Raw genomic sequence first — 15703 nt, 5'->3', positions numbered from 1 at the left:
ATCATGGATATAATCTAAATCTGATTCTGAATAAACATCCTACAAAACAATATAAAAGGTAACTTACTCAATATCCTTTCGTACTGATCCCATGAGATTCTCCCTTTCCCGTATTGCCACAAAGTTTGCTTTGGTTTTATGGAATTCATGTGTATAATCCTGCAATCAATCAACATCTAGAATCAACACTAGCTAACTATAAATTTTCATCTTATTGAGCCAGTTATGTATTGTTATATTACAAATTTCTGCCCAGAAAACTGCTATTTAAGAAATCAAATTGCCAAGAGGTAAAAATAACATTATAATCACTTTCCTGAAGAGTGACCAACTTCTTTAAAATGAAAACAATTTGGAGGTAGGGTAACAGTGCCACTAAATCACTATCCTTTGTATCCCCTAGTACCTTGTCTTATGGGGCAGAATTGTAAAGAAAAAATAATTCTCAGATAACATGACTTCAAATAGCCTAGGATAAAACTTAAGAGGCTCCTTCTACTCATCAGTGTACCCAATGGGGCTTATTTTCAAATTTCACCTTTTTGGAACTCCTGCAGAAATTTAATTCCTAAACTAATCAAAAGAAGAACAGAAGAGAGTTGTAAAGAATAAAATAATTTTAAATATTTTCCTTTCTTTTTCTACCATATTTTTAAGTTGCTAAGGGGATACTTTAAAAAATTCAGATCAGTATATAAAAAAGATAAAAAACATAACGCCACCTCCCAGAGAGCCCTTTAAAAACAAAAATAATACATGAACATGGGGTACCATGAACTAAAAGAACACCAAAAAGAACAGAAGTAAAAACCATCTTGCTCCACAGTTCTTAATATTATGATCACTTTCTTTCAGTTTCTTTCAGGAAATATGTTTTTGCATATATGAGTTTATTATTTCTTTCATTTATGATAAAGAAATCATACTATATTCTGCTGCAACCTTATTTTTTGTAGTTCATAAAGTATGAAGTAATCCTTCCATATCAGCAAATTGAAATCTACATTCTTTTTAATATTTAATAGTTAATTTTTAAATTATGACTATAGTAATTTAATAAATTCTCTACTCATAAACATTTTAGTTGCCTTTTTTTTGCTGTTAAAAAGTGCTTCAATAAACATTCTTGTGTATATATTTTATTGAACTAAATGTATTTAAAGGGTAAATGCCTAGCAGAATAACTGGGTCTAAGAATCTTACATGAATTTGATAGTGTTAAAATACCTTCTAGAAAGACTACACCAACTTACATGCCCAGCAAATGGATGAGTGCCCATTTTTCTACACTCTTGCCAACAATGGGTTACAAATGCTTCAATATTTGCTAACTTGACAGGTGAAAAATCATATCTCATTTTTTTTTCCATATCTCATTTTGATTTGTATTTTTTCATTTGGGAATGTGGCTGACCATATTTTTATGATCTTGGCCACTCATTTTCTGTAAACAAGTTCATATCCTTTGCCCATTTTTCTACTGGGTTGCTTTTTTCTTATTTCTGTTATCTCTGTATATTAAGCAAACTAGTCATTTATTATAGTTTCTGGTATCAGGTCTTGCTTAGGGAAGTCCTTTACTACCCCAAAATGTACAATTTCACCCATGCTTTACTCTGAAATTTTATTGTTTCTTTTTCTACATATAAATCTTTGATCCATTTGGAATTTACTCTGGATAGGAGGAATGAGATAGAAATTGAGGGGTTTTTCCCCTCAAATAATTAGCAAATTGTTACAGCTTTATTTATTTTATAATCCCTCTTTTTTCCATTGATTCAAAATAGCACCTTTATCAGAAAGTAAATTTTCATACATGTTTGAGTCTATATATGAACTCTACTTTATTCGTCTACTTTTTCTCCAGAATCAAACTGTTTTAATTATTCTTTTTAACAGGTTTTAAAAGGTGGCAGAATTAGGCATCCTTTACTACTTATCTTCATTTTCACATGGGTTTTTTTCTTGGTTATTCTTATATGACTATAATTCCAAATAAACTTTGGTGTCATTTTGCTGTTTTTAAAAAAATGAAACAAACAAAAACCTCTGCTATTTCCACTGGGATAAGATTCAATATATAGGCTGATTTAAAGAGAAATCATCCCATCCAAAAGCAGAGTAAGGGCTTCCCTGGTGGCACAGTGGTTCACAGTCTGCCTGCCGAAGCAGGGGACATGGGTTTGTGGCCCGGTCTGGGAAGATCCCACACGCCACGGAGCAGCTAGGCCCGTGAGCCATGGCTGCTGAGCCTGCGCGTCCGGAGCCTGTGCTCCGCAACGGGAGAGGCCACAACAGTGAGAGGCCTGCGTACCGCAATAAATAAATAAATAAATAAATAAATAAATAAGCAGAGTAAACCTTCTTTTATGTTCCTCAGTAGAGTTTTATACATATAAATCCTATACATTCTTATTAAATTATACATAAAATTTTTATAGTTTCTTCCATTGTACTTTCTAACAGATTACTGTTTGTGTGTAGGAAAACTACTTGCTTTTATATATTAATTTTATAAGTCATCAACTTACTGAATGTTTCCAATTTATTTTTAGTTAGTTTTCTTGGTTTGTATTAGCTATATAATCTTATCATTACCACAGAATACAGATTTTGTCTCCCTTTTCAGTATTTATATCTTGTTCTTTTTATTGTGTAACTGAACAACCAAGAACTTCTAAACAATGTTAAACATCTATGGGGACTGTGGGTATTCCTGTCTTGCCTTTTTTTTTTTTTCAAATATATTTATTTATTTACTTTTGGCTGTGTTGGGTCTTTGTCACTGCACATGGGCTTTCTCCCGTTGCTGCGAGCAGGGGCTACTCTTCGTTGCAGTGTGCAGGCTTCTCATTGCGGTGGCTTCTCTTGTTGCAGAGCACAGCCTCTAGGCACACGGGCTTCAGTAGTTGTGGCATGCAGGCTCCAGTAGTTGTGGCATGCAGGCTCAGTAGTTGTGGCTCGCGGACTCTAGAGTACAGGCTCAGTAGTTGTGGCACATGGGCTTAGTTGCTCCACAGCATGCAGGATCTTCCTGGACCAGGGATTGAACCCATGTCCCCTGCATTGGCACACGGATCCTTAACCACTGAGCCACCAGGGAAGTCCCTCCTTGTCTTGTTTTCTTTTTTCCAGTGGGAAAGCTTTTAGTGCTTTATTATTAAGCATTATGACAGATTTTAATCTGATGTACACATTTTTGCATTAGGTAAATAAAGTATCCTTCTAGTCCTATTTTTAACAAGTTTTAAAAATTAGAAATGGTTGAATTTTTTCAATATTAAAAAATTTGGGGACTTCCCTGTTAGCGCAGTGGTTAAGAATCCACCTGCCAATGCAGGGGACACAGGTTTGAGCCCTGGTCCAGGAAAATCCCACATGCCGTGGAGCAACTAAGCCCGTGCACCACAGCTACTGAGGCTGCACTGTAGAGCCCGCGAGCCACAACTACTGAGCCTATGTGCCACAACTACTGAAGCCCGTGTGCCTAGAGCCTGTGTTCCACAACAAGTGAAGCCACTGCAATGAGAAGCCCACGCATTGCAATGAAGAGTAGCCCCTGCTCGCCGCAACTAGAGAAAGCCCGTGCACAGCAACGAAGACCCAACGCAGCCAAAAAAAAATATTTGCCTTCCTATTTGTACCACTATATTTTTAACACCTCCCATGTAAATCTTTAAAAGTTTTTTCATTTTATTGGTATACTTTTTTTTTTTTTTTTTTTTTTGCGGTACGCAGGCCTCTCACTGCTGTGGCCTCTCCCGTTGCGGAGCACAGGCTCCGGACGCGCAGGCTCAGCGGCCATGGCCCACGGGCGCAGCCGCTCCGCGGCATGTGGGATCTTCCCGGACCGGGGCACGAACCCGTGTCCCCTGCATCGGCAGGCGGACCCTCAACCACTGCACCACCAGGGAAGCCCCATTTTATTGGTATACTTTTAATATTTTTCTCAAACAATACACTAAATATAGCAAATTACTTCTCTTCCATGTTATCTTCAAAGCTTGAAAGTATACTCTAAACCACCGTATGACTGCTTATGCGTGACCACTGGCTATTTCACTGTTTCAGCTAGCTAGCAAGATCTTCCACAATAAAGTATACTTACCTACTGATGAATATTATTCAATCTTACCAGGCAAAAGCAAGAGCTGCTAACCATTTTCAGAATTTTATAATATCAAGAAAAAAAAAGTAAAACAGGACAAACTTCTATAGCATGGCATTTATCCTCTTACAAGATTTTTCCCTTTGTTCCCCTACATACATGTGAACACATTCTATTCATAGAGTAAAAAAAAACCCCTAAAACTTCCTATAATAACATAAAAATCTCAAGCCCAATGTACTACCTGCAATATGTCTCTATGTCGCTGTAATGTATGCATCAATGCTGCATTCAAGGAGGGGACACCGGCACTGTTGGTATATTCTGCCATTTTATCATTTACTCCTGTAAGCTAAAACAGAAAAAAAAAAAAAAGAAAGAAAAAGAAAACCAATAAAAATATTTTAGAAAGCACTGTAAAGAGATAAAAGTAAATTATATGCCTATATGCCTTTCTGGCTAACAGCAAAAAACAAAACCAAGAAGACAGCAGGCAAGGATTCAGTATTTCCCAAAAATAATCCATAAAGGCTAAAATAACATCCATAGGACCTGGGAATGGCTGTCATCAAAATTCAAGTGGCCTGGGGAGGCATACACCTTGAATGAAAGGGTGATTTCAATAAATATGTCTGCATTAATATAATCTAGTACCATATCTTACAGGTACACAGTTATTAGCAAAACAGCCATTTAACAGAAGGTACTTACCCTTGCCAAAAGCTGTTCAATCTCAATCGCCATAGTTTCAAACATTCTGTCTTGGCTTGATCCATTTAAAAGGGGTGTTGTGTCAGAGCTGAAGAGAAGTTCAAATAAAGAGTATCCATTACTTAAACCTAATCCTTTAAAATATACTTAAAATAATAAGGTAATTATTCTTAAAGAGGTCAAGTGGAACCCCAGAGACATTCTTTTTGTTTCATAAGAAGTTATAATTTTATAGAAGTTTTTCTATAAAGATCACACATCCTAAATATTAAATTCAGTATAAAATATAATTGAATGTAAGACTGTCCCAAGCTTTAATACATCCAATCTTAATAATGCAAAGAAATTCTAAATGCTTGTTTACTGTTTCCCAAATGAAAGTAACTTAAACTATGGCAGTGCCCAATTAAATGCTGTATCTAAAGGAACAAATTATGTGAAATAAAATTGCAGACCTATGTAGTACAGCATCTAAGAAGAGCCATAAAATGTATTACAAATTATGTTAGCTCTGTGAGGAATAACCTTTAAAATTTTTACCTCAATTATGGTTCCTGAGACCTTAATTTAAGTTCTCTTTTCCTTCTATGACTCTTTCCAAGAAGAAATAAAATTGAGATTTAAACAATCCACAGATTGGATAAATAGTTATTAAATAATCAGGAACTGGCTTTAAGTCTAATGCAGATAGCCACATCCAGCAGGGAAGTTTTAATACCAATCCTTTACATTTCCACTTATATTACATAATTGTTTCTGTTTTGCTTTGCAAAAATGTATTTAACTGTCTTCTGAAATCTTAATAGTCAATCCTAACTTTTTACAAGTGAAACTATGTTTGACAAATTCAAATTCTAAAACCCCGTGTCTTGAAAGTTTCATTTGTCTCTTCTGAAAAACCATTAACCTTCATTAGGTCCCAAGTGGTATATACTATCATATGAGCAGCTGCAGCTCAATACTGATCTTAGTTATACTGAACACAGATAAATACCAGGAAACAACTATGCTCTCCAACCTGACTGAAGACTTTTTCTTGCCCTGTGACAGTTGCTTGGGTGCAGTAAATGAAAAGATTAAATAACCAGTTTAATGGTAAATTTACCTTAGCTCTTTCCCTTTTCCACATACACATCTACAGCAATAGTAACAAGCAGTGAAATAGCCAATAAGGAGGATTTTTATTTTAGGATGTTTAACTAGGTCCAAATTTTTATTTCTTTAAAAATTTTAATTTATTTGCCTTAAAACATCTCATTCTTGATCATGTGTCAGAGCCAACCCAAGGTTCTCTGCTTATCTCAGAACATGCCCATGTGAAATGCTCTATATACTACTAATACAGATCCTCCCCTACCAGAAATAAGAAAAAGAACAATGGGCCAATAACATAAGCTTCGTCAGGAGGAAAACTGCCTATGTCTTGCTCATAGATATATGCCTATCACTGAGAATAGTGCTTGGCACACGGTAGATGCTCTTTAGATACTTGTTGAATGGACAAGGAGGCAATCTCTACACTCACCATTCTCAGGGAGGTATGAGTCCGGGGAAAAGGTCAAAAACATACTCTCCACAATACTAAGATTCAGTTAAATTTAATTCATTTTATAAGTACATGGTGATTCATAAGACCATAAAGTTCTCAAAATACAAAAAGTAAAAAAATTACTCCTGAAAGAAACTTCTGGTCGTCACTGAGTTTATTCATTATGATGTGCTTTCAACCTGGGCAACAAACAAAACTTTAGAATGCACATTGGATCTTGGTCCTCATGGCTCTAGGTTTCTCATTAAAAGGGACAGTGAGGCTGAAGTAATTCCACAAACTAATTTCCAATTTGTTGTAGAATTTCTGAGGGAATGTTCTTGAACAGTTTCCCTTTTAAAGGAGTCATAAAAGTACAGGCATACCTTAGAGATATTGTGGGTTTAGTTCCAGACCACCACAATAAAGCAAGTATCTCGATAAAGTGAGTCACACTAATTTTTTGGCTTCCCAGTGCATATAAAAGTTACGTTTACAATTTACTGTAATCTATTAAGTCTGCAATAGTATTATTCTAAAAAACCAATGTACATATCTTAATTTAAAAATACTTTATAGCTAAAAAATGCTAACCATCATCTGAGCCTTCAGTGAGTAATCTTTTTGCTGGTGGAGAGTCCTGCCCTGATGTTGATGGCCGCTGACTGATTCGGGTCCTAAAGGCTGGGGCAGCTGGGGCAATTTTAAAAAACAAGACAATACTGAAGTTGCTGAATTGATGGACTCTTCCTTTTGTGAACGGTTTCTCTGTGGCAGGCAATGCTACTTGATAGCATTTTACCCACAGTAGAACTTCTTTCAAAATTGGAGTCAATCCTCTCAAACCCTGCTGCTGCTTTATCAACTAAGTTAATGTAATATTCTAAATCCTTTGCTGTCATTTCAACGATCTTCATAGCATCTTCACCGGAAGTAGATTCCATCTCAAGAAACCATTCACCTTTAAGAAATTTATTTATCTACAGGAAACAACTCCTCATCTGTGCAAGTTTTATCATGAGACTGCAGCAATTCAGTCACATCTTCAGGTTTCACTTCTAATTCTAGTTCTCTTGCTATTTCCACCACATTTGTAGTTATTTCCTCCACTTAAGTCTTGAACCCCTCAAAGTCACCCATGACGTTTGGAATCAACTTCTTCCAAATTCCTGTTAATGTAGTTATTTTGACCTCGTCCCATGAATCATGAATGTTCTTAATGGCATCTAGAATGGTGAATCCTTTCCAGAAGGTTTTCAACTGACTTTGCCCAGATCCATCAGAAGAATTACTATCTACGGAAGCCATAGAAATGTATTTCTGAAATAATAAGACTTGAAAGTTGAAATTACTCCTTGATCCATGGGCTACAGAATGGACATTGTGTTAGCAGTCATGAAAATAACATTAATCTCATCGTACGTCTCCATCAGAGCTCTTGGGTGCATTGTCAGTGTGCAGTCATACTTTGAAAGGAATCTTTTTTCCTGAGAGTAGGTCTCATCAATGGGCTGAAAATATTCAGTAAACCATGTTGTAAACAGATGTGCTGACATCCAGGCTTTGTTGTTCCATTTATAGAATACAGGCAGAGTAGATTTAGCATAATTCTTAAGGGCCCTAGGATTTTTGGAATGGTAAATGAGCACTGGCTTCAACTTAAAGTCACCAGCTGCATTAGCCCCTAACAAGAGAGTCAGCCTGTCCTTTGAAGCTCTGAGGCATCAACTTCCAACTATGAAAGTCCTACATGGCATCTTCTTCCAATAAAGGGCTGTTCTGTCTACACTGAAAATGTGCTATTTGGTGTAGCCACCTTCATTAATCACCTTAGCTGCATCTCCTGGATGACTTGCTGCAGCTTCTGCATCAGCACTTGCCGCTTCACCTTGCTCGTTTATGTTATGGAGACGGCTTCTTTCCGTAAATCTCTTGGATCGACCTCAACTAACTTCACGCTTTTCTTCTGCAGCTTCCTCACCTCTCTCAGCCTTCACAGAATTGAAGAGTTAGGGCCTTGCTCTGGATTAGGCCCTGGCTTAAGGGAATGTTGTGGCTGATTTGACCTTTTATTCAGACCACTCAAACTTTCTCCATATCAGCAATAAGGCTTTTCACTCTCTTATCATTCGTGTGTTCACTGGAGTAGCACTTTTTAATTTCTTTCAAGAACTTTTCCTTTGCATTCAGAACTCGGTTGTTTAGCACAACAGGCCTAGCTTTCAACTGATCTCGACTTTCAATATGCCTTTCTTACCAAGCTTAATCATTTCCAGCTTTTAATTTAAAGTGAGAGACGTGCAACTCTTCCTTTCACTTGAACACTTAGAGGTCACTGTAGTTATTAATTGGTCTAATTTCAATACTGTTGTGTCCCAGGGAATAGGGAGGCCTGAGGAGAGGGAAAGAGATGGGGGAAGGACCTGTCCACGGAGGAATCAGAACACACATAACATTTATCAATTAACTTTGTCATCTTATAGGGGTGCAGTTTGTGGTGCCCCAAAACAATTACAAAGTAACATCAAAGGTCACTGATCACAGATCACCAGAAGAAATATATCCTAATAATGAAAAAGTTTGAAATGTTGCGAGAATTACCAAATGTGACACAGATACACGAAGTGAGCAAATGCTGTTGGAAAAATGGCACCAACAGACTTCTAAACACAGGGCTGAAACCTTCAATTTGTAAAAAAAATGCAATATCTGTGAAGCACATAGAACAAAGCGCAATAAAACAAGGTACGTCTGAATTAAGATCGTGACACACAGAGAACACAGGAAAAGCATCACGTAATCGTATCTCTTAACAGTTTGGAGTTTTAAAATTGTATACTCGCTGGCATAGTCAAATGGGAGACTTAAATTCAGGAAAAATGCTTTCTAGTGATAAAATAAGTTTACTCATAGAAAAGAATATTCCTCATTCTCTTTACCTGTTAAATAAAGGCAACCCGAAAGCAATGCATTGCAATCAAGCTATGTGACATGCCAATAGCTTACTTTTAGGTCCTAAAGTCAATATGTTGGCACTGCTATCTTTAATTCTTTAACTATGTGACCTTGTAAAAAGAAGCAACACTGGCTATAGTACTGAAATAAGACTTTTGTTGGAATGTACACAGAAAGGTTTGGAGCATGGGCTCAGGATATAGAAAGATCTGGTTTCAAATCCAAGCTCAGTTTTTATTATTACTAGCTGAAAAAATATACCACCTACCACCAATCCTCAAGAAGGTATGTAAAATAAGTAAAAATGTTCCCAGCAGCCTTTATATAAAGCTCTTAAAAACAGGACCTGAGGCATGATGAACACTCTTGTGTTTAAAATTATTAAAATAAGCAAAAATTAGAAACGACACTCATCTACAGAATAAACTGATACAAGCATACAATGTAATACTATATGCAGCAAATGAATATACTAGAGTTAAATGTATCCAGAGCTTAATCTCAAAAATAATGTTACACAAAAAAGCAAGCTGCAAAATAACTATTATGAATTGTTCAGGAACACAAATACATATGTAGTAAAAATATATGGAGATTACCCAGAGGGAGAAAATGGGATGCCATCAGGGGCCTCAACTGAATTGGTAATGATTATTTCTTAAAGTGGGAGATAGGCACATGGGGATCCATTATATTATTCTTTATATCTTCCTAAGTGTCTTAAATATTTCCTAATATTTTTCATAACAAAGTGGATGGCCTAAAGTGAGTTTCAAAGATAAGAATACATTTAAATATGTTCAAAATAGTAGTATACCAGTTTCTCAAAAAAGAACCAAAATTTAAAAGAGCTTCGATCATTAACAGTGAGGATACACACTGCATTAGATTAACTCTAAAACACCAGAATAGCAGTAGGTATACTGTGCATTTGAGTAGTCTCTCAGATCCATTTAGCAATCAGAAAATATAAGAAATACAATGTGGGCAAAGCAACATTTCCTTATACTGGCTTATTTCTGATGCAAACTCACTCTTAAGCCTTAGCATTTTCCTCCTGACAACAACACAGTCTTTGCCTAAGGATCCCAAATAAATGTTCGTCTCAAGACTTAAGAATTTTTATATGTCACTAAAAAACAAGGCAAAAACAAAAAATAAAATACCAGAAATTTACCAACAGACCAAGTTACAGAGTTATATATTTTACTTTATTTTTTTAATGCTTCAAAAACATTATATAGTTTAAGGCATAATAGAGAGAATCTGGTAGTACCTATACCTGTCGCGTCTTCCATCTCGGGCACTGCTGTGACTGTAACTTGTACATAGTTTACTGAAGGAAACTAGTTTCAGGTCAAGCTCATTTTCCAGCTGTCGAGCCTGTTTCCTGAGATCTTTAACAAAATTACAAAAGCAAATAATTAGACACAAAAAAATCCATCAGTAGATATAAAAATCACAAAACTTTTCTGAAGAAAACAAACTATGAAAATGATCATATATCTAGAGGCTCCCTTAAAGAAAAGTATTAAAAGAAGCAAACCAAACACCTACCCAGGAAAGCAAATTGTCACTTATTTAAACTTCAGATGAGGCAAAAAGGGGAGAAACAGTGGGAAATGCAAATTTTCAGCTTTATCCCAAAGACAGCTAGACAACAAATGCTGTTCTAACATCCCTGAAATTACTTATATAGCAATAGTTAAAATTTTTAATTTTAATTCAGGGGAAAACAGAAGAGAATACAAATCACAAAGGAACCGAGTATGGTTTATGACAAGCATTATATCAATTTACCAGCTAACTTTATAAGAAAGAAACCATCACTGTTTTTGACAAGGATTTTCCTATCTCTTTATGTTCCAAAGCTTTATTAAGCTTATGAAATTCTTAACAGTACAGTGAGTAAGTGCTTGAGTGTAAAGAAAAAACTCACTGACAAAGATTTAAAAAACTGTCTTTCAATAAGCTTACTGAAAGATATTTGGAGAGGATGAGTTTGACAGTAAACGATGTGCTACCGACAAGGTCAAATATAAGTAAAACAGAAATAAGAGTGTAAGTTTTTAAAGAACAGAAGCAAACAAGCATGCAGAGAAATTGGTATAATGGTTTGGCATCTAAGGTGGTTGAGTGAGAGGAAGCCCATATCTAGATGTGAATACTCTCATTAATGGTGAAGTAGAGGTCAAAATAAAAGGGCTGAAATACAGAAGCCATAGTATAAAGATCTCATCTTTCAGGAATAAAAATATGAAACATTATTTCAATATACTTATCAGCAACCAGAAGTAGGAAGCAGCATGCAGGTAATACAGGGGAGCACATTTTCTCAGAGACCAAACCTCAGTTAGAATCTCAGCTCAGCCTAAAGTTCTGAAGTTCTGAGAACTGGCTCTGATTTATTCACAATCTACTTAACCTATGAATCTCTGCTTTTTGTTTTTTAAACCCCTAGCTTCAGGGTTTTCCTATGCATTACTAATCATGTGTTTAAGGCACCTGGCACAGAGTAGGCTGTCAATAATAAGCCGCTATAATTATTAGAGCATGACGCTTCAAGAAAGTATAGCCTAATGACTAATGTTCAAGATACCAATAGCCACTTCTACATAATTTTAAAATATTTTCTAGCTAGCACACACATTTCAAATAACCGTTTTAATACATGCTTTAAACTATAAGCATGCTTCTCTGTAATTAGTAATTGTCTTCTATAGTAGAAAACATCAAGTAAAAGCATTTTGAAAGTATGACAAGCAAGTATGGATGACCTTAGAATTAAGTATTTTAGACCAAGTGGCTGATAGTGACAATACTGCTATTTGTGGTGGGTTCCAGAGGCTTCGGTCGGTAGCAAGAGGAAATAGGTTAAAAGGGAAAAGGGATTCGGAGAGTAGTTTCTATTTTGCAGTGAAGCAAAGAGACAACTGAAAGAAAAAGGTCAGCCTTCTCTGATCTCTGCTTATCATCATGGTCCAGGAATGAGTTTTACATGAGCCCATTTTATCAAATCATATTTTCAGATTAAATAAACTTGCTTGTCAAGTCACAAGATTTTTTTTGGTAGAAGAGGTAAAGCAAATGCAATAATTACAACTCACACTGGTTCTCTCAACTTTCTCTTTTTAACAAAACCGATTTCCAGAGCAGAGGGTAAAGTTATTTCCTCTGCCTTCAAACGCGACTCCACACCCAGTCCTCGAAGTCCCAGCCTGAAGGTGCCAAGCGGACCCAACAGGAGGGAGACATTCCGCTCACACAACTTCCCTCGATGGACCGGACTGACAAGTTTCTCCTTCCTCTTTTCCTACTCAACTGCCGAACAGTTACCTCAACTCTAAGGCGCTGACACCTCCAGTCTCCTGGACTCGGCATATTCTCGCTCAACACTCGTTTCCTCCCAGAGTTCACACCCAACCCCCTTCGTCCGAGTTCCGCTCCCCCCTCAACCCAGCTCTCCTCCGGCGACTCAAACCCTCTTCCTCTCGGTCCCGGCTCAGCCCTCTCTGCCCAACCCCTGCCCCAGGTCCCGCTGCCGCTCAGGTCAGTCCCCTCCCCAAACCGCACGGTCTCTACAGCCCCCAGGCCCAGCGGCTCGAACTAGCCCAGCCCTGCCCGTCAACTCGGCCGCTCCGGAAGACAGGCTCTTCCCCCTGCTGCCTCCGCCAACACCCGTCCTCGCTCAGCTCTTCTGCCCCTCGGCGAGACGCACACGGAAGTCTCCCCTTACCTTCCCAGTAATTGCTGGTTCCTGCCGCCATCTTTGTTGTCCAACGTCAGTCGGGATAGGAGAGTAGAGGCGATGCGAGCCAGAGAGTCATTTCCACGCCTTCTTCCGCTTGGCGCCAGGGCCGATGGGATACGTGAGCTTCCACAGACACCGCCACCTGGCGGTCAATTCATCATTTTACACCTTTTGAGCAGCGAGACTGACAACTTCAGGTTTAGCACCTGACACTCCCTGAACATCTGCCTTTCTGGTGTTGGTATCCGCTCTCCACGCCCTAAACCTACATCATCGCCCGCAGCTGGGCTTATCCCCTCTCCAACAGGGACCTCCCAGGCTGAGAAGAAAGTTATCCTTAGACGCAACTACCTGTTTCCTTCACCTTCTCTCAAATGTGCATCTTCAGCCAGCCTCTTTCTCTTCTCCAAGCCAGAGGCTCTTTTCTTCCCAAGACCAACCTCTTCATGCTACCTCTGCCTGTGTTCCATTATCCCACATCTCTGATATATATGTGCTCTTCTCCACTGGCCGCCTTTTCCTCTGTCTACGGTAGAATCCCAGCCCTCTTTCCTTCCCAGCCGCCAAATCTAAAAAGTGTGTGCTAACTGCTTCCATGTGCCTCATCCTGACCCCTCAACCTGTTAAAATCAGCTGTCCAAACTCACTCTTTATAGATACATAAATTATCACAGTTTGCTCGTGTCCACATTTTACCAGTTCTTGTGAAATGCAGAAATCTTACCTCTTGTAAAGGTTTTAAAATCACACCTGGGGCTTCCCTGGTGGCGCAGTGGTTAAGAATCTGCCGGCCAATGCAGGGGAAACGGGTTCGAGCCCCTGCCTGGGAAGATCCTACGTGCCGCGGAGCAACTAAGCCCGTGTGCCACTTCTGGGTTGCCAGCTTCTCCAGCGTCCATTATGGGATATATGAGGCAAAAAGAAAACCAAGGAACTCACCACAGTGTCGTTCCTTGGATGCTGGAGGTCCCTTGGAGGTCCCTTGGAGGTTCCTAGCTAGTCTGCCTTCTTCTCTCCACCTTTCTGAGTCTTCTTTGTTTTATATATAATGCATGAGGTTTTTTGCTGTGCTTAGTGGGAGGAATAGAAGAGAAATACATCTAGTCCATTTTGTAGAGAAGTGAAAGCCTCCGTTTAATTTTTAATAGATTTTAATTATCTGCTAAAATTCTTCACCTTGGGGGCTTCCCTGGTGGTGCAGTGGTTGAGAGTCCGCCTGCCGATGCGGGGACACGGGTTCGTGCCCCGGTCCGGGAGGATCCCACATGCCACGGAGCTGCTGGGCCCGTGAGCCATGGCTGCTGAGCCTGCGCGTCCGGAGCCTGTGCTCCGCAAAGCGAGAGGCCAACAACAGTGAGAGGCCCACGTACCGCAAAAAAAAAAAAATTCTTCATTTTGTCTTATACTTTCTTGAATTTATTCCTTGCCATGTTTTAAAGTTTCTGATTGATAACTGAAAAATCTGTAACTCCCGTGGGACTGTTTCTATTTTTTTCTTGATCTTTCATCATTTGAGATGTGACAATAAAAGTAACTTTTAACTGGATGCTATATCTTATAAATTAAAATTTGTATCATTTGAGGCTGTAGATGGTATCTTGCTCCAGACACAGTTTGCTGCTTCTTGCAGGCAGTTCAAGTAGGGGCAGATCAACTTACTCCAGTATGGGATGGGACTAATCCTGAGTGGGATTCTACATAAAAATTGGTCTGTTTCTGACTAGCCCTTACTTCTAATGTATAGCCATTCAAGTGTCCTAACTTAAAGTTGACCGGTGCCCACTGCCTTGATAGGTGCTGAATTCATATTTCCTGTGGTACTGCCTAAAGCTTCTGCACGGTTCTCTGCCTCTTGCCTGGCCTCTCTGCTACTAGGCATCTCTAAACTCTTAGTCACCACTTATGAATCACCAATAATTTCAGGTAAAAACTTCATTATTTTCATCCCTGAATTCCCTTTGCTAGGATCTTGACCCCTAAGTCTTTGTTACTTTAGTAGCGCTCCAATCCTTCGACAGGTTTTTTGGTGGTTGTTTTAAAATCTAAGCTTTTCTAATTATTCTTGATGGGAGGGTCTTTCTGTTTTAATCCACCCATAACTGGAAGTAAAGCTAAGTTATGTTATTATCTCTAACTTATCTGTAGATTTTTTGTATTTTTCACATGCACGATCATATCTACAAATAACGACAAATTTGTTTCTTCCTTATCAATATTCATATCTGTTACTGATATTTCCATGCTTCATGGCTGAGATCTCTTCTGTCCATACAGCAAAGTTCACATGCTTTAGTGGGGTTTTTGTTGGTTTGTTTTGGTGATAGGGAGGGGTCATAGTGTTCCAATTTTGCAGTTTTCATTTATCTTGCAGGACTGTACATTTTCCTTTTTCTTTTCTCTCTCATCACCTAATTGTCAAAAGGTCCATCTCCTTTTTCACTTTTTTTCTGTATTTCAGAGACTGCCCGCTTAGATTACACCAGCCCCTTTAAATTGTGCTTTGAAGCCCCTTCTCTATGGTTTGTGCTCAGATCTGCTTGCACATAATTTTTAGAGCATTCAGACATAATTATGGTGCACTTAGTCTTTTTGGCAGTATTCTTACACTAACTTTAGGCCCATTTGCTGGCATCCTTCTTCTCTCTTTCTT

General features: G+C 38.3%; 1 protein-coding gene across 2 annotated transcripts in view; it reads right to left on the bottom strand.

The window, feature by feature from the left end:
- Window positions 1–13074, bottom strand: part of GOSR1 (golgi SNAP receptor complex member 1) — a 47041-nt gene extending 33967 nt beyond the window's left edge. Inside the window, exons 1-5 of one of the 2 annotated variants that reach the window (XM_065897164.1) lie at window positions 13039–13074; window positions 10579–10699; window positions 4820–4907; window positions 4353–4460; window positions 68–159 (exon numbers count right to left, since the gene is read on the bottom strand). In XM_065897164.1, the coding sequence (XP_065753236.1) occupies window positions 68–159; window positions 4353–4460; window positions 4820–4907; window positions 10579–10699; window positions 13039–13069 (440 nt within the window). In that variant the 5' untranslated portion in view covers window positions 13070–13074. The remainder of the gene's footprint in view (window positions 1–67; window positions 160–4352; window positions 4461–4819; window positions 4908–10578; window positions 10700–13038) is intronic. The other variant, XM_065897165.1, reaches the window with a different exon arrangement.
- Window positions 13075–15703: the final 2629 nt, after the last annotated feature.

Source organism: Phocoena phocoena, chromosome 19, assembly GCF_963924675.1.
Source record: "Phocoena phocoena chromosome 19, mPhoPho1.1, whole genome shotgun sequence".
NCBI classification, from domain to species: domain Eukaryota; kingdom Metazoa; phylum Chordata; class Mammalia; order Artiodactyla; family Phocoenidae; genus Phocoena; species Phocoena phocoena.
Note: the sequence above shows the minus strand (reverse complement) of the source record. Positions and strands in the feature narration are given on the sequence as shown.